The sequence below is a fragment of the Cydia pomonella genome, chromosome 7 (genome assembly GCF_033807575.1).
Source record: "Cydia pomonella isolate Wapato2018A chromosome 7, ilCydPomo1, whole genome shotgun sequence".
Lineage (NCBI taxonomy): Eukaryota > Metazoa > Arthropoda > Insecta > Lepidoptera > Tortricidae > Cydia > Cydia pomonella.
Window position 1 is genome coordinate 8676544 of NC_084709.1, and position 21361 is coordinate 8697904.

Here is a 21361-nt window from a genome sequence, read left to right on the forward strand (position 1 = left end):
GTCAACATACAAAGGTACATTTAGTATCAACAGAGAAATTTATTGTAAGGTTTAAGAGGGTAAGAGGGCTATTTGTCTAAAGTGCGTGGTATGGGAAGTTAAAGCGCCGACAACGCAAGTTGTAGGAAACTTGTAGAGGAGACCAGGACAAGACGGGATACCTATGGAAAAAAAATATAACGAAAAATTAAACTGTTTAATAATAGTACATTACGATACAAGTGCGAAAAATAGGAATTCGTACATGTATCGTACAACGTTTTACAATACATATGGCCCTTTAAATGTTCGACACAGTAACGTAATATGCTAATTTTCGCACTAGTGCGGTAAAGTAGCACCATATGTACTGTAAAATAACTTTCACATGTATCGCTACATCAGTAAGTTAACTTTAAATAATCAACTTACTTTACAATCCAAATTACTTAGTTTTCGGTAAGTAATAAGGAAAAACAATACAGAACATAAATATTCCATCTTGTCCTATAGCTCGGGCCTATACTTAACCTTTGATATGGCGAAATCTTCATATGTCCCTACTACAATGGCCAAAGTTACTCTCCAGGGCTAAAGTTACCCGACCTTACTTACGTATTATTATGACTGGTATCATATTTTTAGTGATCGTAATTTACTCGAATATGTTCAAAAGCTGAACAGATACCTGCTCGTTATTAACAGCTTACTTTGCCGTGATACATTTTTATACAAGACACTCGAACTTAGTTAAATTTGCTACTTCATGTTAGTAAATTTTATTTCTAGTAAAAACTTTATTTCTACATCGTCACCTTCATAAACTTTACCCGGAGGTACTCGTACCTGTATATTTACAACTGATTATTTTTTACAATGAATGAATGAGTAGATTTATTACTCGCCGAATACGCGAATACGGTAATTGTCGTCGACATAATAATTTAAGCAGTAGTAAGTAGCAATAGCAACATGCAATAAAATTATGCTATGATTTTTGACAAAGGTTATTCACTTCTGTGGCTCTCGAATGTTCTTTAGGAATGCGGAAAGTGCAGCGCAACGTTTGAGTATGTAAACTAAAAGACATAGCGATTATTATCATAAAACATTATTATGAAATAGTTAAATATTTTTTATAGTAGCTAGATTCGTTTTTTCGTTTAAAAGAGAGGTTTTTTTATTTACCTTAAACGTTGCCTCTTAATCGAGTAATCTTCCTTGTTTACTTCTGATAGTTTTCCTTGTAACTTTCGTGAGACGAAAAGCGTAGAAGGGCTTTATAAATGTATTTACTTAAAGTTTACTTGGCATGGGCTTCAATAGTATGATAGAACGGAAATTACGATAAAAACCCTAACTTTAAGCGTACAGCAGGGTGCGTAGCCAACGTGTCAATTGTTAACGCTCCGCAGGGAACGAAACGCAACTGTCTCTGTAGCACTAATATGGAAGAGTGATAAAGAGAGATGACTACGCTACGCTACAGAGCGTTAAAGATTGGCACGTTGGCTAAGCACCTAGGTACCCAAATTCTTACCACTTCATTGGCGTGGTTAATGTGGGCGTAAATAATAATATGTCAGCTAAGTAAGCCACGGACATACGGACGGACATTGCAAAACTACAAAAGTTTATGTTGACTACGGAACTTGAAATTTTTTCCGACACATTAAATAAGGATTTTTTTATACTTTTGTGAGACTAGTAGGTACACAGGCAGGCAGGCAGGTAGGCAGGCAGGACAGGTAAGTAGGTAGATAGGTAGGTAAGTACTGCAAGTGAAGTTTCCACATGTAAAAATATACTCATTATTTCAAATTATTTCGATTTATGACGTCTCGGGTCATTAGGCCCAATAAGCAACTAGCTAAAGTCTAGTGTAACCTTGTGCACGCGACCTCACCAAGGAAAGCAATTTTGATCAATATAAACTATGACCTTGCTTATGCAACTAGACAAATTTTTCAAAATTTTGTTATGATTTTGCTGAATTAGTCAAATCAAATATCACAGATAGATATCATTTTTAGTTTGTTAGTTCTAATACTTAAGAAACTGAGATTAAAATCCTTTTTTATTTAAACTCTTTGAAATAACTCACTAGGAGTTAAAGTGAAAAGGCTAACATTAATTTGAAGGAAAGTTAGTCTGTCTCGGCCTTTCCAATTAGGTAAGTAGGTTTAGCCCCAATACTTACAAAGTCCCCGGGGTGCTGCACGTTATTTTGGCTCAGGTCCAAATATCTTAAAATTCTAGTCAATTAACGGTTAGCTTTAGCGCGTCTGCAGTTACAGATGTGTATTTTAGAAGAAATTTGAATGTGTTCAATGAAATGTCGTCTCGTCATTGATGCCGTGGATATTAAGGCCTGATTACACATTGATTAGTGTTTAGTGCGATAGCATACATTTGCTACTTGCGTTTAGTGACAAATGTTTCATAAATTATTTACCTTGCACCTAAAGCTCTGGTTTCCTAGGATAGCGGTGCCGTCGTATAGTGGCCGTCTCCAAACAAAATAATACGGCTAAATATGGATGGAGTAGTATTTTGTATGAAGACGGCTGCTATATAACGGCACCGCAATCCTAGGAAACCAGAGCTTAACACTTATCATCATCATTGGCTACAGCATCTTTGCAGATGATAATTGCAACGACTAAGGAGGTATTTTTAAGGAAGTAGTCTACAGCTTACATCGACTGCGATAACTGTATAGACCAATGGTCGATCGGCCAACCAAGGAAACCAGAGCTTAACACTAAGCAATACGAGTAAGTAAATCGGGAGCTAAACAGAATTTCTATAATTGTTGTTACTTTCAAAAATAAATAAATTAGGTACTAACACTGTAATTATTATCTCAAACTAGTTAATGCATACAACATTTCCTGATTCAATACTCGAAGAAGTTTTACGAGTTAAATACATTTGATGGTCATAATGCCCACAGCAAATTATCATTATCCCACACTTGTAGTAATGACCACTTATTCTCCTGTCTTGTACCATGCAACAATTCCAACATGCGACACATCAAGCGCGGGCTATATCCGTAAGGGCACGCTGCCAACACCCGGGAGATCGAGAGAGATCGCACGACACCTGAAAAACATTTAAAAAGTTTCGTGCCATGACTCAGGGACGCGACATTTTCACGTCACTTCAATAGAAGTTGGGAAGGTGGGGACACAAATAATAACAGGCCATTGTATGATTCATACCCACGTGTCGAAGTAGAAACGTGTATTTGAACTACGAAAGCGCTTGGGTTTTTATGAGATAGCTCTCAGTAAATTTCATGCTGCTGAAGGTTTGAACAACGTGACATCTGGATAAATTTAAAGATGAAGCATTTTGTGATTTAAATTTTGTACAGGTGTTTGTTGACAAATTATTTCACGAAGTTTAAAATATCATTGTACGTAAGAATTAATATTATGAAAAAATAATAATTAACGAGCCACTTGACTTTTTTGAAAATGAATAGGAAATGCGCTATCAAATATAAAGGTCCTTGCACATCTGTTTTTTTTTGCATGAAGCTCCTCTCCTATATGCACATTTTTATTATAGTTTCATTCTACTATAAAGTAAAACCTACAACACATGACCGAACATCTGTATCATGCCATGATCCAGAGTGACCTATATAATATTTTAGTAACATTCCTTTGTATTGCACAGTAGTGTTAATATATATATATATATATAAATATATACTCGTATATATATATATATATACGAGTATATATATATATATATAGATTCACGGAGAACTAATAAAAAAACTTAAGTGTAGACAAAATGCAAGACCTCTTTTATACGTCATCACGCACGCACGTGCACATAAAATGAAAAACGTTTACTTAAAAACTCAACATTATAATAATTTTTAAGAAAAAAAAACCGACTTCAATGAGGGAGACCGGTGAAGGAACGATTATTGTTGATTTTAGATTTCATACAATGAAATTAAAAAGACAGCGTCCTACGCCTAATTATGTAGAAAAAGAGGTAACATTTTTTTTTTGCCACTGTACCCACCTTGACACATTTCAGATTTGCCCTATGGTTGACTGGTAAGATACCCGCAATAGGGTATTCGACTGTATTTAAGATAAATTATTTCACACCATGCATGAAATAAAGCACCAGATAATTATTAAAAAAAACTAAATGGGATAGAAATATAAAAATGTGCCCTGAAAACCTAACTGCTTGGCAAAGAGAACAAATTGCCAAACGTGAACTATGCATCATTGAGGAGTTCCGTTCTGTTCATCATTGTCCGCTTCACAGCAGTTCCACTTCATCAAATGTCACTTTTTTAAATGTAAATGCTTGATTTTTTAAAGAAAATACAAAAATCACTGTATGTATGCCTTTCATATTTGAAGAGTTCACTCGATTCCTCATGGACCCCATCGTCAGAACTCGAACTTGACAAAAATTTGTCTTGAAAATCTAATTTGCTTAACAAACACAGCGAAGAGGACAAATCGCCAAACGTGTACTATGCGTCGTTGAAGAGTACCATTTTGATCATCATCAGCAGTTCCACTTCATCAAATGTCACTGTTTTAAATGTAAATGCTTGATTTGTTAAAGAAAATACAAAAATCACTATATGTATGCCTTTCATATTTGAAGAGTTCACTCAATTCCTCATGGACCCCATCGTCAGAACTCGAACCTGACAAAAAAATTTCATTTTCTTGAAAATCTAATTTACTTAACAAACACAGCGAAGAGGAGAAATCGCCAAATGTGTACTATGCGTCGTTGAAGAGTTCCATTCTGATTATCATCAGCAGTTCCAGTTCATCAAATGTCACTTTTTTAAATGTAAATGCTTGATTTGTCAAAGAAAATACAAAAATCACTATATTATGTATGCCTTTTATATTTGAAGAGTTCCCTCGATTCCTTATGGATCCCATCACCAGAACTGAGTTTTGACAAAAACGGGACCAATCTGTATATATATCAATTCAAACAAAAAAATAATTTTCAAAATCGGTTCAGAAATGACGGAGTTATGAAGTAACAAACATTTAAAAAAAACATACAACCGAATTGATAACCTCCTCTTTTGAAATCTTGAAGTCGGTTAAAAAATAATCTCATTTACCATGCATATTATACAAAAAAAATCTATTCATTAAACCAATAAAGAACATTTGAGGTTATGCTCAGTATGAAGCATATATAAGCAGGTACTAATGTTAGTAATGTTGTATCGATAAGTGTGAAGAAGCAAACATAACTCAAAATAAAATGAGGAATAAATAACTCACATAGGCTGTTTGCTGAATCTTTATTCATCTATCCACACAAATGATAGTATACCTATACGACAGGAATATTTACGCGAGCGTTAGCGAAGGCCTCCTTTTCAGTTTGGACAAAAATATTTTCGTATGTCCGGATGTTCTCCTATACAGGTCGCTTATCAACCGATTATCATGAAATTTTGTGAGCAGGTACGATGATCAAAACCAAATTCTTTGTTACTTCAGTTTTCGAATTCTTTTCAAAACGGCGAAGCCATACATTTATTTAGTTTTCAAGTATACTCGCGAGTTCTACAGCTCACAGAGGCACTAGTTTACTTTGTCGGCGTGATTGACATATTTATTATTGTATACCAATTGCTTTCTAGTACCTACCTACTAACTGTCATATCATAATAAAACATCCATCTTATGTCACAGAGATATTATCGACGGCTTTCGTCAGTCATATCTTTCACTTCACTGGAGTTGTCAGCCTTTTTAAATGAATATTTATTCAAGTTATACTTTATTAACCTACATTTATATCAACAACTGAGTCACTGAGTTAATGAGTTCAGGCTTTCTTGTCCAAATAACATTGGCTCTACCTTCATAATCCCATTCTTTGACATAATAAACATAAAGGCCGTTCTATAAAAGTTAATAATCTAGGAAGATTATTCAGGTTTTTTTTTACATAAAATAGGGTCAAATGTATAGGTGAACCTTTTCTCGTCACTCGTTAGCCTGGTCGCGTTTTCAGTGTCACTGTTTGTAACTCATGGCATTTTCTTATAATTACATATTATAATACATTACTAAAATTGGAGAAACCGGAATTAAACGAGGCGGACCTAACGCAATCCATAACAATCTCAAACATTTTTTGTCTTAGGTAGGTAACCAGTTGTCTCTCTACCCTTTGAAACTAAAAGGATAGCCTGCGGTTGCAGCATGCGTAAAGGAACAAGTTAATCAATATTCCCAGACCTCTGCAAGTCGGTGAAACTAGTAGAACTAGTTCCTGATATAAATCAGTGGCTAATAGTTACCCATCCATTAATTTGGGCTGCCTGCTTAGTGGTTTGTTTATATTTACACAAGGGCTGATAGCAACGGTTCGAATACTTACTATATTATGCAAAGCCATTTCCGTCAGTAGAAAAAATCGGCCAAGAGCAGGTCGAGCCATGCTCCGTGTAGGGTTTTGTAGTTACCATTCACTCAGAGTAAGCTACATGGGGGCTATTAGTAAGTATCATGTACATTTAAAGCATAAGGGACTAGGTATCTTTGCAGCGCTTTGTAGGTACGTCTTTTTTCTCTTAGTCAAAAAAGAAGACTTTTTGAAATAATTCAAAAACGGCTAGACCGATCGTTTTCGCTATAGTTTTCATTGAAAGTGCTCCCGCATTGAGTCCGTAGCAGAGATCGGCGGGGGTGAGCTGTTTTCAGTTTTTGCATAACATGGACATACCTTGTCATTTAATAGTAATTGCCCCATGTGTCATTAATAATTATGAACTAATTATTTTATTTCAGCTGCCTTTCTGCTACGAACTTTACGTCGCGTCGCAATCAAAGCCTACGGAATGTGATTAATTTATTTTGCACAGCTTTCTGCTTAAGTGAGAAAAAAGTTTCATCTGGTATTAAAGCAAGCTTCATTAGATAATATAAATGTAGGATTGAGTGAAACGGAATGGATGAATGACGTATTGTGAGTGAATGAGATAGCATGAAGACCATGTCTATAAGTATGAAAGAGATAGCATGATAACTTAAGACTTTTGTAATCTAAGGGGCGGGCCGGCGGCCATTAGAGAATCTGTTCGGAGCGATTAAGTAAAAGACGTGCTGTTACATTATTTCTTCTAAAATATAGTTAATTCACTTAAAGTTGGTGTTTATTTGCAAATCCACTTCCTACAGTGGTGTCTGAAGTGAGATACAGTGGATTAAGCCTGAAGACGAGAAGAAATTTGGATTCTCCGGCAGCGGGTAACGAACAAAGGAGTACCGTTAGTTAACCGTTGGGATTGCAACGTGGTTCGAAACTAGGAAGACGATAAAGACGTCGGACTACAACGAGACGTGAAGATGTCGCCAGGCTCAGGCAGGCGCAAAAGCAGGCAACAGGATTACGACGACGAGGATTCTAGATCATCACAGAACGGCAACGGCATGACGATGTTGCATCTCTCTGAAGGGCTCATTCCGAAGTTCACCGGTCAGGATAAGACGTATCCAGCGGCTAGGTGGGTGCAAGACGTTGAAGATAATAGTGAGCTCTGTGGATGGACACCGTTGCAGCAGCTGTTGATGGCTAGGCGGTCGTTGTCAGGAACGGCGCTATTGTGGTTCCGGGCGGAGCGTACTTTTAAAACATGGGACGACTTTAAAGGTGCAATACTAAAAGAATTCCCTGATACGATAGATGCAAAGGCTATTCATGAGCTGATGAGTTCCCGGCATAAGAAACAGAGTGAGTCATGCTTGGAATACCTGTTTACTATGAAGGAATTGGGGAAAAGAGGTAAAATGCCTGACTATGTGGCCATAAAATATATAGTCGAAGGCATAAAAGATCAAGAAGTGAACAAGATAATGCTTTACGGAGTTACTACATATAGTGATCTGAAAGACAAGCTGAAGATCTACGAGCAATTTAAAGCGAATATGGCAAGTACGAGTTCGAGTTCAAATCGTGATTCAAGCCGGTCGAACAAGCAAACGGACAAGAACGACAAGGCGTACGGTCGATTTATGCGGTGCTACAACTGCGGGGAGAAGAATCATACATCGTCGGAGTGCCCGCATAAAGAGAAAGGGCTGAAATGCTTTAAGTGCCTTGACTACGGCCATATTGCATCAAATTGCAAAGCAGCAGCGTCATCATCGGGATTGGGATCATCGGGTGCAACTTCACACGGAAAGGACGGCGTGAAGGCAGCGACGAGCGGTGAAGGTGGCAGCACTGGAAGAAAATGGACGAACGGAACGAGTGGCGCTAGTGTCGCAACTAAACAAGCTTTTTACGGTTCGACAAGTGACAGTCACATCACTACCGAAGACGACGTGATTGGCGGATCGGCCAAGATGGCGCATCACTGTCTGACAGCTGTCATCAATGGAGTGAACCAGCGACTGATAACGCGGAAACATAAGCCGGTTAAAGAAGTAAATGTGCTTGGAAAAAGTGTTATTGCGCTCATGGACTCTGGTTGCGCAGTGAGTTTAATGACGATTGCGTGCTACAATGAGTTAAATGCGTCGGAGTTCGACAAATGCGACGAGTTTTTGACGGGACTCGGTTCTAAAGATGTAGGTTGTTATGGACAGATTAAGTTAAATATCGAAATAGACGAGCAATGGTATAACGACGTAGAGTTTCGCATAGTGCCTAACGATGCTATGCCTTACAGTATGATTCTAGGCGAAGACTTCTTGTTGCGTGTCACTTTTGTCATGAAACAAAACAATGTATGGTTAATACCGCTTGACAAATGGGTGTGTGAGATCAGGGTGTGTGATTCTCTTGTTACAGGTTCAGGAGTTAGTCCAGGTATTGAACAAAGAGTGAACGACCTGGTGGAGTCATACATGCCGTGTAAGACGAAGGAAGCGCCTGTCAAGTTAAAACTGGTGCTAAAAGATGACATCCCCATTGCACAGCGACCCCGACGATTGGCGCCGGCAGAGCAAGAAGAGGTTCAACGGCAAATAGCGAAGTGGCTGGATGACGGTGTAGTAAGGGTAAGCTACTCAGAGTATGCTAGTCCTTTAGTTCTTGTAAGGAAAAAGGATGGGAGTATTAGGGTTTGTATTGATTACCGAAGACTTAATCAGAAGATTGTGAAAGACGAATATCCAATGCCGGTGATAGAGGACCATATCGACAAATTGGTGGGAGCGAGGGTCTTCAGTACACTGGATCTGAAGAATGGGTATTTTCACTTGCCGGTAGATGAGGAATCGGTCAAGTATACCTCGTTTGTCACAGCGACGGGGCAGTTTGAGTTCCTTAAGGCCCCTTTTGGTCTTTCCGTATGTCCGAAGGTGTTCACAAGGTTTATAACTGCCATATTTAGGGACCTTATTGCCAAGGGCAAAGTTCTGATCTTTATTGATGATTTAATTATTCCCGCAGCAAATGAAGAAGAAGCAGTAACCAGATTGGAGGAGGTATTGGACGTGGCCTCACAATATGGGCTTGAAATCAATTGGAAGAAATCCCAGTTAGTGCAGAGGCAGGTTGAGTATCTAGGGCATATAATCCAAGACGGACAGGTGCGGCCCTCACCAGAGAAGACAGATGCTGTAGCGAGATTTCCTCAGCCCGCCAACACAAAGCAGTTGCAGAGCTTTATTGGTTTGACATCCTACTTCCGGAAGTACATTCAAGACTTTGCACTGATTGCTAAGCCGCTCACCGACCTACTAAGAAAGGAAAGTGAATTTGATTTCAATGAGTCATGCCGATTTGCATTTGAGGAATTGAAGAAGAAGTTAACCAGTCAACCAGTGCTACACCTGTTCAACCCCAAGCTAAGATCAGAGATGCACACGGACGCTTCGAAAGTGGCCATTTCAGCCATTTTACTGCAGAGAGATGAAAATGCACAACTGCATCCTGTATACTATATGAGCAGGAAGACGACACCTGCAGAAAGTAACTACAGTAGCTACCAGCTTGAGGCGCTGGCTATAATAGACGGAGTTAAGAAATTCAGGTGTTACCTATACGGTACTCATTTCAAGATAGTGACTGATTGCAAGGCATTCCAGATGACGCTTAACAAGAAAGACCTGGTTATGTCGACTCAAGTGGCAAGGTGGATTTTACTCCTGCAAGAGTATGATTTTGAAATTGAACATAGAGAGGGCAGCAAGATGCAGCATGTGGATGCCCTGAACAGGAATCCATATGTAGCCTTTTTGAAAACTAACGCTATTCATGAACAGCTAAAAGTGGCCCAAGAAAATGATGAAGGTTTGAAGGCTATCATGGAACTGCTGGAGAAAAGCATTCCTTATAAAGACTACTATCTTGGCCATGGTTTACTCTATAAAGGAGAAGAGAGACTACTAGTTGTCCCAGCTGAATTAGAGAAGGAGATCATCAAGAGAGCGCATGATCAAGGTCATTTTGCTAAGAAGAAGATGATGGAACTAATAAGTAAAGATTACTACATTGAAAACTTAGACAAGAAAATTGAAAAACACATTGTGTCATGCATCGCGTGTATACTGGCTGATAAGAAAAGTGGTAAACAAGAAGGTTTCCTACACAGCATTGAGAAAGACGAGATACCCCTGTTTACACTGCATGCTGACCATATAGGACCCATGACGGACACTAAAAAACTATATAACCACATACTCACCATAGTAGATGCCTTCACCAAGTTTGTGTGGTTATTTCCAGTAAAAAGCACAACAAGCCGAGAGACTATTGATAAGTTGAGAATACATCAACAATGTTTTGGAAATCCAGCAAGGATTATAACGGACAGAGGTACCGCATTCACGAGCAACGAGTTTCAGGAATACTGCACCGAGGAAGGAATAGAACATATTCAGATAACCACTGGCGTGCCAAGAGCGAACGGTCAGGTTGAGATAATTCACAAGATACTGACTTCTATTCTGACGAAACTATGCATAGAGAACCCTACACAGTGGTACCGGCATGTCAGCCAGGTGCAAAGATGTATAAACAGTACCTACCAGCGCAGTATAAACACATCACCGTTTGAGCTCCTTATAGGTGCCAAAATGAAGCGTAAAGAGGATATGGAAATCTATGAGCTGCTTGAACAGGAAACTAGAGACAGCTTCATGCTGACAAGAGAAGAAGATAGAAGGAAAGCTAAAGAACAAATACTAAAGGTACAAGAGGAAAATAGGCGTACTTTCAACAGGAAACGGAAGGAAAGTACAAAATACAAGGAAGGCGACCTAGTCGCAATAAAACGTACGCAGTTTGGTACAGGGATGAAGCTGAAGCCTAAATACCTAGGTCCATACCGGGTCATGAAGGTCACAGGACGAGACCGGTATCAAGTACAGAAGGTCGATGACTCCACTGAAGGTTCAAGAAATACCAGCACCTCCTGCGACCATATGAAGAGATGGCCGTGCTTAGATATGGAGTGAAAGGCAGGTAATAACTCACTTCTTATTTATTTTAGTTGTTGTTTAAATGGGAACCACACTTACCCTACCCTTAAGTCAGGTTGTGTACCCATACATTGTTTCATGTTTAAGATGTTTCAAGTTATGATTGTTATCTAATATATTGCTGATCTGTGTACGATTGTTAACCATGCTCGCCTACATGCATACATGTTCTACCTGTACAAGTACATATCAGTCATCAGCTGTTTATACGATGTTTAGTTATAAGAAAAGCTACACTGAGATGTTTGTTGTTATATAGTTGTTATGTTACTTATGTCAGCCTGAGAGACCAGTCTGAATTTCAGGAAAGGCCGACTGTAGGATTGAGTGAAACGGAATGGATGAATGACGTATTGTGAGTGAATGAGATAGCATGAAGACCATGTCTATAAGTATGAAAGAGATAGCATGATAACTTAAGACTTTTGTAATCTAAGGGGCGGGCCGGCGGCCATTAGAGAATCTGTTCGGAGCGATTAAGTAAAAGACGTGCTGTTACATTATTTCTTCTAAAATATAGTTAATTCACTTAAAGTTGGTGTTTATTTGCAAATCCACTTCCTACATAAATACATATAATATATCCATATGATACTAAAAAGGTAAATCAAATGATATATCAAACCTATTTAGATAGGCAATCAATTTGTTTAAGGATGCCTAATTTTCTCTGGGTGAAATATCATGACAACGTTATTATCTTATCATTCTGTTGTGTCAATTGGAGGTGTTTAAGCGGATATTTAAATAAATAGGTAATAATTTGAAAAAGATTATTGCGATTTTGAACATGTCAAAATTTAAAGAAGAAACCGTACTAAAGTGGATTGAAAAAGAACCCGATCTGACATTTGACGGCAATCAAACCATATTTTGTACAAAATGTAAAACCAACGAAGCAAAAGACGTGGACAGCATTTTAATGTAAAATTCACTCAACTCACATCAGTGAATGTAGAAAAATCTTTTTCTATATACAAATGGATATTAAACTCAAGACCCAAATAAAAAATTGAAAATATAGAAAAACTTATAGTTATTTATTACAATAGCACAGAAAATTAAATTCACAATAAATAAAAAAGCTCAGCACTCGTCTTGTAATGAATTTTAATTTTAGTTTATTCATTTCAGGCTTGTCTTCTTTTGATATTTATATATGGATACTCGACATCCATATTAACATTTACAAGACACAGCTACATGACATTAATGACGTAAAAACAGCTCAACCCCGCCGATCTCTGGTCCGTAGCCAGCTGGAATTTAACTGCATTGTATGGGATCCAAACGACCAAAAGAACATGGGTAAATGATAGAGAGTCCAAGAAAATTTTGCTCGGTACGTAGAGGTAAGAGGCTATACGGCCGTTATCCTTTTCTCTATCCTTTGTTTGTGGCAGGTATGGTCGGATTGGAGACGCTGGAGTTCCGGAGGAAAATGCTTCTCACGATCCACTATGCCTTGCTTTTCCAGAGCAAAGTGGATAATCCTTTTGTGCTCTCAAGCATACGGCTGTTCGATCCCAATGACTATGTGCTCGCAGTCCCCGCGACGCACACGCAGACGCGCGCCGAGCGCCCAAGTCAAGAACCCTCATACTAAACGGTTTAGTTGGTTTTAAAATGATAAGTTGAGTGTTTTGTGCTCGAAAATATCAGTTGGGAGATATGCGTAAATATACAAAGTTGTCGTTATTATGTTGAATTATTATGAATTGTTTTTTTTTTGTTTCTTTTTACTTGTGTATTTGTAAAATATAATTTTGTATATATGTTTTGACATGTTTTTTCCATGTCCCGGCGTTTGGCTCCGATGTGAGCCGGACATGTGCTTAAAAATAAATAAATAAATCTATGATTAAATATTTAGCTTCAAGCACACTTGAATTTATATAATTTGATCTAAATCTCAATGACTTAAAAAAGTTCGTACTAGTTTTTTTAAGCGAGGATTAAATCAATCTAGGCAAGATTAGTAAAGAAATGAAGATATAAAGTTTAAAGCGATCTAAAACAAAAAAGTAACGGTACTTAAAAAGTATTTTCCCGTATCCAGAGTCATTAGTCTGCGTCAAGTAGGCTTCTGATGAAATGTTTTTAGGGTTCAACACTATGACTGTCCAACGGAATCCTAGCCCAAATTTTAAATATATTAAAACGAGTCACTCACGTATTTTAAGTCGAAGATTGCTCGACATGTTTCGCTTCATAATAATGTCACTCAACAATAATGCCGACAAGAGGGAGTGCAATCTTGCAGCATAATCATTGATCTCAGTATTTGCAAGATTCAAGAGCATTTGCATATCTACGATTTATTTTTAATATTCTATTGAAACTGAGTTTTATTGTTCTAGGGGCGAAATAATGCATAATTACAATATAACATGGTTGATAAGTGGCACTAGACTTTTATTCCGTCAGGATGGACGCATTAGTGCTGGGGTGCCGACCATGGAATTCTTCACATCTTGCGCCAACACCACATCTCAAATTCGTCAATTTTACTCCCGGGTACTCGCTTTCAGAGTCCAGGTTTCCGAACCATACAGAATCTGGGTTGCTTTGGTTGTTTCCTCTGTTCCGCCAGATCTTCTCTTTTCTCCGCACGATTTAACGTGCAAGATTAATCTTGCACTAGATTTCAGAATACCGATATTGCACACCCTAGCCAAAAACGAGGGTAGTATCTGCTGGCCTCCCCTGTCGCTGTCGCGCCCTCGTCTGCGCTGATCAATGGGGTCGCCTGCGTCGGTCCGCCAACGTGTGCTCCGTTGAAGCTTCTCGTTATGAAGCGAAACACGTCGATCACCTTGCATTGCTTGGTTTCAATTGTCATTTGTGTACCTACCTATACTATTAAGTACTTAGAATACCTGTAATGTACATGTGACATGCAATCAATAGACACAATGAATCTTTGACTTAGGACCCACGTTCACGTTCTTCTGTCTCTGTAGTCACAGTCACCGGGAAGGTGAACTGAGCGTAAGTGTAAGCGAGATGGATGTGCGTGCTCGGGACCGCGGGTATCATATTTTTAAATTTAAACTTGTAGTAAATTTTAATATTTAATATATGAGTTCACTCAAAAATAAAATAATGCATTTTCAGTAGTCATTTCTATATTTTTAGCCTTTGTGTATAATTTATTTTATTTTTTTAAGTGCATTTTAGTCCTATGTTCATGATTTTTTTCTGTTGAGCAAAAGTCAAAAAATCTGATCACTAGTGAGAATCCTCAAGATTAAACCTATTGCTAATTAAATCATATTGTGATCTAAAAAAGCGCTACGATTTTTCAAAAACTCCTCCCTCTGACTGAACCTACGGCACCGGAGTGTTTAATTAAAATCACTTATTAAATAGATGAATGAGTATCAGTATGAATATGAGTTGAATTTTATTGCTAATGTCGACTCCATAGCTCGCTATTAGTCTTACCATGCGATAAAAACTCTGATGCCTAATTATTATCTTTAATTTATTTTAAGTCATGAAAATTGATGTAACGTAAATAATTAGCAATTAAAATTAAATAAAGCTCAAGTGAACATGTTCAAATTTATGATGACTGTATAAAATATGGATATTCATTTCAGCAGCCTGTTGTTGTTGATTTGGAATTTTCTCGAAGGTAATTGCTATTTACTACGGTTCGCTTGGCACGTTTTATAATTAAGCCGCGATATCGTAGGCATGCAAACATTTTATATTTTGTATTAGCTTCCGCCCGCGGCTTAGTCTGCGGAGAAGTCGCTAAACGCCATATTGTCACCCCTTGGGCTGAATTTAAAATGTAATATCTGGGAAACCGAGCTTTGCTCGGAAAACATATAAAAACTCAGAAATGCGCGTTTTCCCTGAGATAAGACTTAATTAGATCGATTTTTCGCCCCCGAAAACCTCCATATATAAAATTCCATCGAAATCGTTAGAGCCGTTTCCGAGATCCCCGGAATATATATACATATAAATATACAAGAATTGCTCGTTTAAAGGTATAAGATATATTCGGTTTAAATATATTCTCAGTGGAGCTCTACTACACTTGGAAAGTATAAGAAAGTTACAAATTTCAGGTCCTATTTTATAAAGAAAAATGTACAAATGTCGGACTTACAAGAAAGGGTACCCAACTGTCCGACTCCGATTTGATTCATTTTGATATATGTTATAGAGTAGTCTAAAATAACGGACACGTATTTTTTTTTAGCTGCCCAAACTCAACCTGTTAGGAGAAAATGGCCTTCAAAGTACTAAAAAGTTACTAAATCTTCTAACTCCTATAGAAAGTGATGCTCAAGCAACTTGCTAGTTAATGGCTGGTTTGAGTATATGTTTGAAAGCAGCAAAAAATAATGAGCACGTGTTTTGTTATATCGGCTAAAACTCATTTTTTCCTAAAAAAATCGACATTCGAAGTTTTATAATATCTTATCGCTAAAGTTACACATAAAGACAGGTATTTTTTTAGGAAAACTTGAGTTTAAGCAGATATAACAAAACATGTGCTCATTATTTTTTGCTGCTTTCAAACATATACTCAAACCCGCCATTTACTAGCAAGTTGCTTGAGCATCACTTTCTATAGGAGTTAGTGTCCGTTATTTTAGACTACTCTATAACATATATCAAAATGAATCAAATCGGAGTCGGACAGCTGGGTACTCTTCCTTGTTAGTGCCAAAAGGCATTCTCTACCAGTCAACCATTGGGTCAAACAGAGACATATATGTTGGTGCAGAAGATATTCATAAATTATTTAACCGAAAAACGAAATATTATACATAATTTAAAACATAATAAAAATAAACCTACAAAACTATGACCAAATACTATTACTTATATGACATACAAAATATAAACTAATACATATTACTACATGCTTATACATACAAGATGGAGAACATTATTTAAAATCTTCTGACAGATGATGCTTGCTTAAAAACAGGTATTTTCAATAGCATATTATCTGAGCTTTTTTCTGTCAGTATTAAAACGAGGGCTGGGCCGAAAGTTGTTAGCTACTCCGGCTCTCCTCCTGCATGCGATAAGATGAATAATATTTATAACATTGAAAGAGATATTTAAATACGAATTATGGCCATTAAAAATATTTTAACTTTGTGAAATAGTTTACTTCTACATACATTTTTACTGAAAGCTATTTTGGATAATGTTACCTACTGCTTGACAATATCTCAACTTCCTCCTAAATATAAAACAACTTATCGTCGACACCTATTCAGTCATAAGTATATTTTCATGCATCACACTTGCTCGTAAATGGTGTTATTACACGTAGGCGATGCGGTCTGTAAATCCTATATTTCGAGCTAGAGCTTTAATTTTCGAACGAAATTAGGCGGAAGTTTTGTTGATTCCCCTTTTTTCTGGTACTGGAATTATGAACTAAGCCCTTGTCTTCGGCTTCGGGCTGCCTTTGGCTTCGGCCTTCAATTCACACGCGTTCGTAAATTCTTTTTCACGAAGCTTAATACACAATGAACTATTACTTAATCAAAACAATTCAGACCTCAAAAACGGTCTAGATTCGCAATTAGCAGATCCTTAAAACCTAATATTATTACACAAATACTTCTCATACCTACTGTTTAAAAACATATTAGTAACAGCGTCGTGTATTTATCTTTTATGGTTAAATGGTTTTTTATATACAGACTTAATATTCAGAGAAAACTTGTCACGGACGTTTTTCCTGTTTATAAGTACCGAATGTCAATAGAATACTTGAGATGGGTATAATAGAATTCGTAAAGTAGTTAGCTGTGTTTTCTATTTTATATATGGACAGTGAAAAATTATGTTAAGCTGGAGGCTTATTCTGACTGTAATAACAGGTTATGTATTTGATATGGATATGATCTGTCAGCTGTCAACAGTGATATTTCCTTAACTAGAAATGTCCCTTTTGACAGCTCATATCAAAAACAAAGTCTGCTCAAATTCATAACCAATTATTATAATTATAATGAGCCTCCTGTTGACATAAACAAAACCTTAAGCACACAAAGAATTTGCGATGAGTGCTAAAAATAGAACAAAAAGGAGAACGTATTTTTAATTCGATGGAAAAAAAACTAATAATTACGGATGCTTATATCACATAATTTAAATGCTTTTTTTTAAAGATTAACTCATGTCTCTGTATTAGACAACTCAAGTGAATAGTGCTAGACATAAGATAGTGGCATAGCGCCATCAACATCACCTGTCAAATTCGAAGCAGTTTCTTCTACAATAGACACCACCGTATTGTCAATTAATTGAATGTTATATTTTATTTACTTACTCCATTTCTACTTCAATTATGGTTTTTATTCCTCTGCCACTATAATGCTGTAAATCAATAGAAAACTAAATTAACAACAGCGTCCCCTAGCGGTGCACCACGAACTTGCCTTGTTTCAGAGCCGACTACTGTCCACCCGCGCCGCCTGCGGACGGCGCGCATTTCAGCTGTAACCACGCGATCTCGCGTTTTCCGAAGGCGGGTGGCGCTGGTCGTCGTCTCAGCAGCGCCCTCTTCCGTTTCAGCGATAGGAAACATGATGCCGGGTTATAGAGAAAGTTGTTTCCATAAAAATGAAGATGACACTGTTTTATCACATTTTTGTTGTTGTAGTAACCATAGCTGTTATTTTTTGTTATAATAACATAATAAAGTAGCAATAACGATGACAAAGAGATATTAATGAAAAAAATTAAGGTTACAAAGTTAGTTTATTTAAACTACGTCGGTACCAACAAGCATACCACCGGCCTGATGATAAGCAGTCTCCATAGCCTATGGACGCCTGCAGCTCCAGAAGTGTTACATGCGTGTTGCCGAGCCTAACATTCCTCAATGTTTTATTGTTTAAGCGAGAATCTAGCCTAATAAATACTGCTTTACGCAAATATTAATTCTATTTTATAAACGCATTGTAGTTTAAACTCAATATTTGCATGCTGCCGTTGGCTTAACGTATGATACCTACTGCTTATACTTAATGATTATGTCAACTTCAATATACCATGTTTAAGCAAATTACTCAATTTAAACAAACCAACTTTTTAAACTAGTAGCTTCTCACATTTCTCACATATTAGGCCTATCGGTGTACTCACTCAACTGATTCGACTGAGTTCATGATTGATCAATAATGATTGTATGTGATTGGGACATATTAATAGGAGTATGACAATTCCCTAAACCAATTTATTACCTCGCTAACTATATTGTTTACGATGGAGCCTTGGGAATACTTGACATCGAATTGTATAATGGAGCATACAACCGAGCACCGAGTCATTAGTGGGTTAGCCACGATTTACGAAGTAAGAGAATATTTTTAACTTTTGATTTTTCTCCATATGACGAAATGGCCGAAGTGGACAGGTAGGCGTTGTTCTAAATACTGTTTTCCCGATTCACCGTGAAATATTGTGAAATTAAAATGAAGACGTTGACGAATGATAATACATGAAACCAATTGGGCATAACATTTTGGCGTCTTGTTTTTTAATACATATTCAGATTTCCAGGTTTGTTCATGCAGAATATACACGCATATTGCTGAATGTAAAAATATATAAACGGAATATTTCTAAAAGTCGTCAGATATGCATGAAGATAGCATTTGGATGTACACAGGCGCATTCAACCAATACGAACTGAATTCGTCACGCAAGAAACATACTTAGATAGTTTTATGCTAATATTAGCCTCTTGTTTTAAGAAATACAACCAGAAATGTAATAGTCCGATATTAAAATATACTTTTTATTAAAATCACCCCACATTAACATATATTTTTAACAGTCCGACATATTTAAAAAAAATGACCCCTGAGCGAAAGCAGGCAAATTTATTTACCTATTAAGCTACATTACATGATGGTTGTAGACAACAAATATTTCTAGATGCACTTTACTTAAGACTGTATCGACCGTCCAGTGGCGCCCTCATTAAGGGAATTTTATATTCTAATAAACCAATTCATTTCTGTATAATTTAGTGTATCAACGTTGTTATCCTACTTATTCCGCAATTTTTGATTTATGTGATGTACCTACTTTAATTACTTGTTTTTGAATTTATCGCCGAAACGGAAAAAGTGGCCACAAATTGCCGTTCAGGTGTTAAAGCAAAAATAAGCAAAATAAAACTTAAAGCTGGGGAATCAGTAGGACTACAACATTAATATACTGGATTATACAGAAACGGGTTGGTGTATTAGAAAACACAATCCCCCTAATGAGGGCGTCACTGGACGGACGTTACCCTCTTATTACCTATATAGGACTTATTATTAGGACGATGCCCTCTTCATATTCGTATCTACTCTTTATTATGAGACTTTAGTTAGAAAAACTATTGCAAATTTATAATAATTATTAGAAACGATGTGGGATTTATAAACCGAAAAGTTATGGTGTAGGTTACTATCGTGATCCATTTAAATTAAATTCGTATAATAAAATAGAAAAACTACTTAAAAATTCCGAAGGGGATACATTGTTTTCAATTTCATTACGTTTGTTAGAAAAATAATTCAGGCCTATGACTAATAAGAAATAAAATAAAAATTATTTTTTATCTGGATAATGGCGGTTAATAAGTACCAATAGAAAAAAAATATATATATATATAATGTTTAAGCATGAATCAGTGAATCTCATGATCCTACTGCGGCGCATTTCTCGTAAAAAGTGATTTGGGTGAATGTTAAAGCTTATTTCGTTTTAATGAAATTTACACGTTGACATCATATTTGGCATATATGACAAGAGACAGCTCTCTACAATTGGTAAATACAATCATTATATCCAAAAAACCGACCCTACCCGTGAATAATCAGTTCTTGGATTTTTTTTCGTAGGTCCCTCGGGCGGGTCTGTAGGAGTGTAAATTCAAAAAGTAGACCGAATCAGGCTCCTCTCCTCCGGGGGGCCGAGGGACCTACGAAAAAAATCCAAGAACTGATTATTCACGGGTAGGGTCGGTTTTTTGGATATAATGACTGTACTAAATAGACAACATCATAAGTGATAACACTTATATGGACCTTGTAACGGTTACCTTGTAACTATAGGTTCCTTACCAACTACTAACACAGTGAATCTTCGTATCTGATATGAATTATCAGCAACGTGAATAGCAATATTGTCTATTTACCATTAGGTAGGGAACGGCACGGTTGCGACATATCTATGATATACAAAAGATCACATAATATATTTAAAACAATCAAATTAAGGTACTGCGCAAGTACTCCTCATACGCCGCCTAATAATGTTGCGGCAGTATGTTAAGTGCCATTATTCGTGGTATTTATTATGGATGTCATAAAATATATATCTCCGTTTTAACACGACGTATGAAAACATAAAAAATAATAATTGTAAAAACGTGCATGATTGTTAATATCGACACGCGTTCAAAGTAACACAAGCAATACGAATTAAATATATCTTTCTGATAGCTACAGATCCAGTTTCTATAATTAATTAAGTGATATTTAGAGTTTATTCGTTTTTTAAATGGGCTCAAAATAAATGAGCTCAAGTCTCAAGGTTGGAAAAATCTTTCTGGTTTTCCGACACAAATGCTATAAATAGGAGTCGGTCTAATGATATTAATGAAGGATTGATTGATTACAAACTGATACGGAGTCTGTGCCGATGATTAATGACTACCCTAAAAACTAGCTCATCAAGCAGTAGTTGTCAACGAGACAAATGAGTCGAAAAATATATTTTCAAATACCTATAGTTCGCAAGTTTCTTGTTCGAGCATTTTTTTTCTCGTTTGAAGCAGAATAAGATGTGGAAATCTTTACAAACTTTTCCTTGAGCTTTGCAAAAGTTAAATGAAACATTTATTCGCACTTCTTTCCTTTCTTTCT

The 21361-nt window shown here is 36.8% G+C and overlaps 1 protein-coding gene across 8 annotated transcripts in view; it reads right to left on the reverse strand.

The window, feature by feature from the left end:
- Positions 1–21361, reverse strand: part of LOC133519756 (cAMP-specific 3',5'-cyclic phosphodiesterase) — a 588515-nt gene that overhangs the window by 309346 nt on the left and 257808 nt on the right. For 2 of the 8 annotated variants that reach the window (XM_061853841.1, XM_061853843.1), the window contains exon 2: positions 17873–18105. The exons of the other annotated variants lie outside the window; for them this stretch is intronic. In XM_061853841.1, coding sequence (XP_061709825.1) covers positions 17873–18021 — 149 coding nt within the window. In that variant the 5' untranslated portion in view covers positions 18022–18105. The remainder of the gene's footprint in view (positions 1–17872; positions 18106–21361) is intronic. 8 annotated transcript variants of the gene reach the window in all.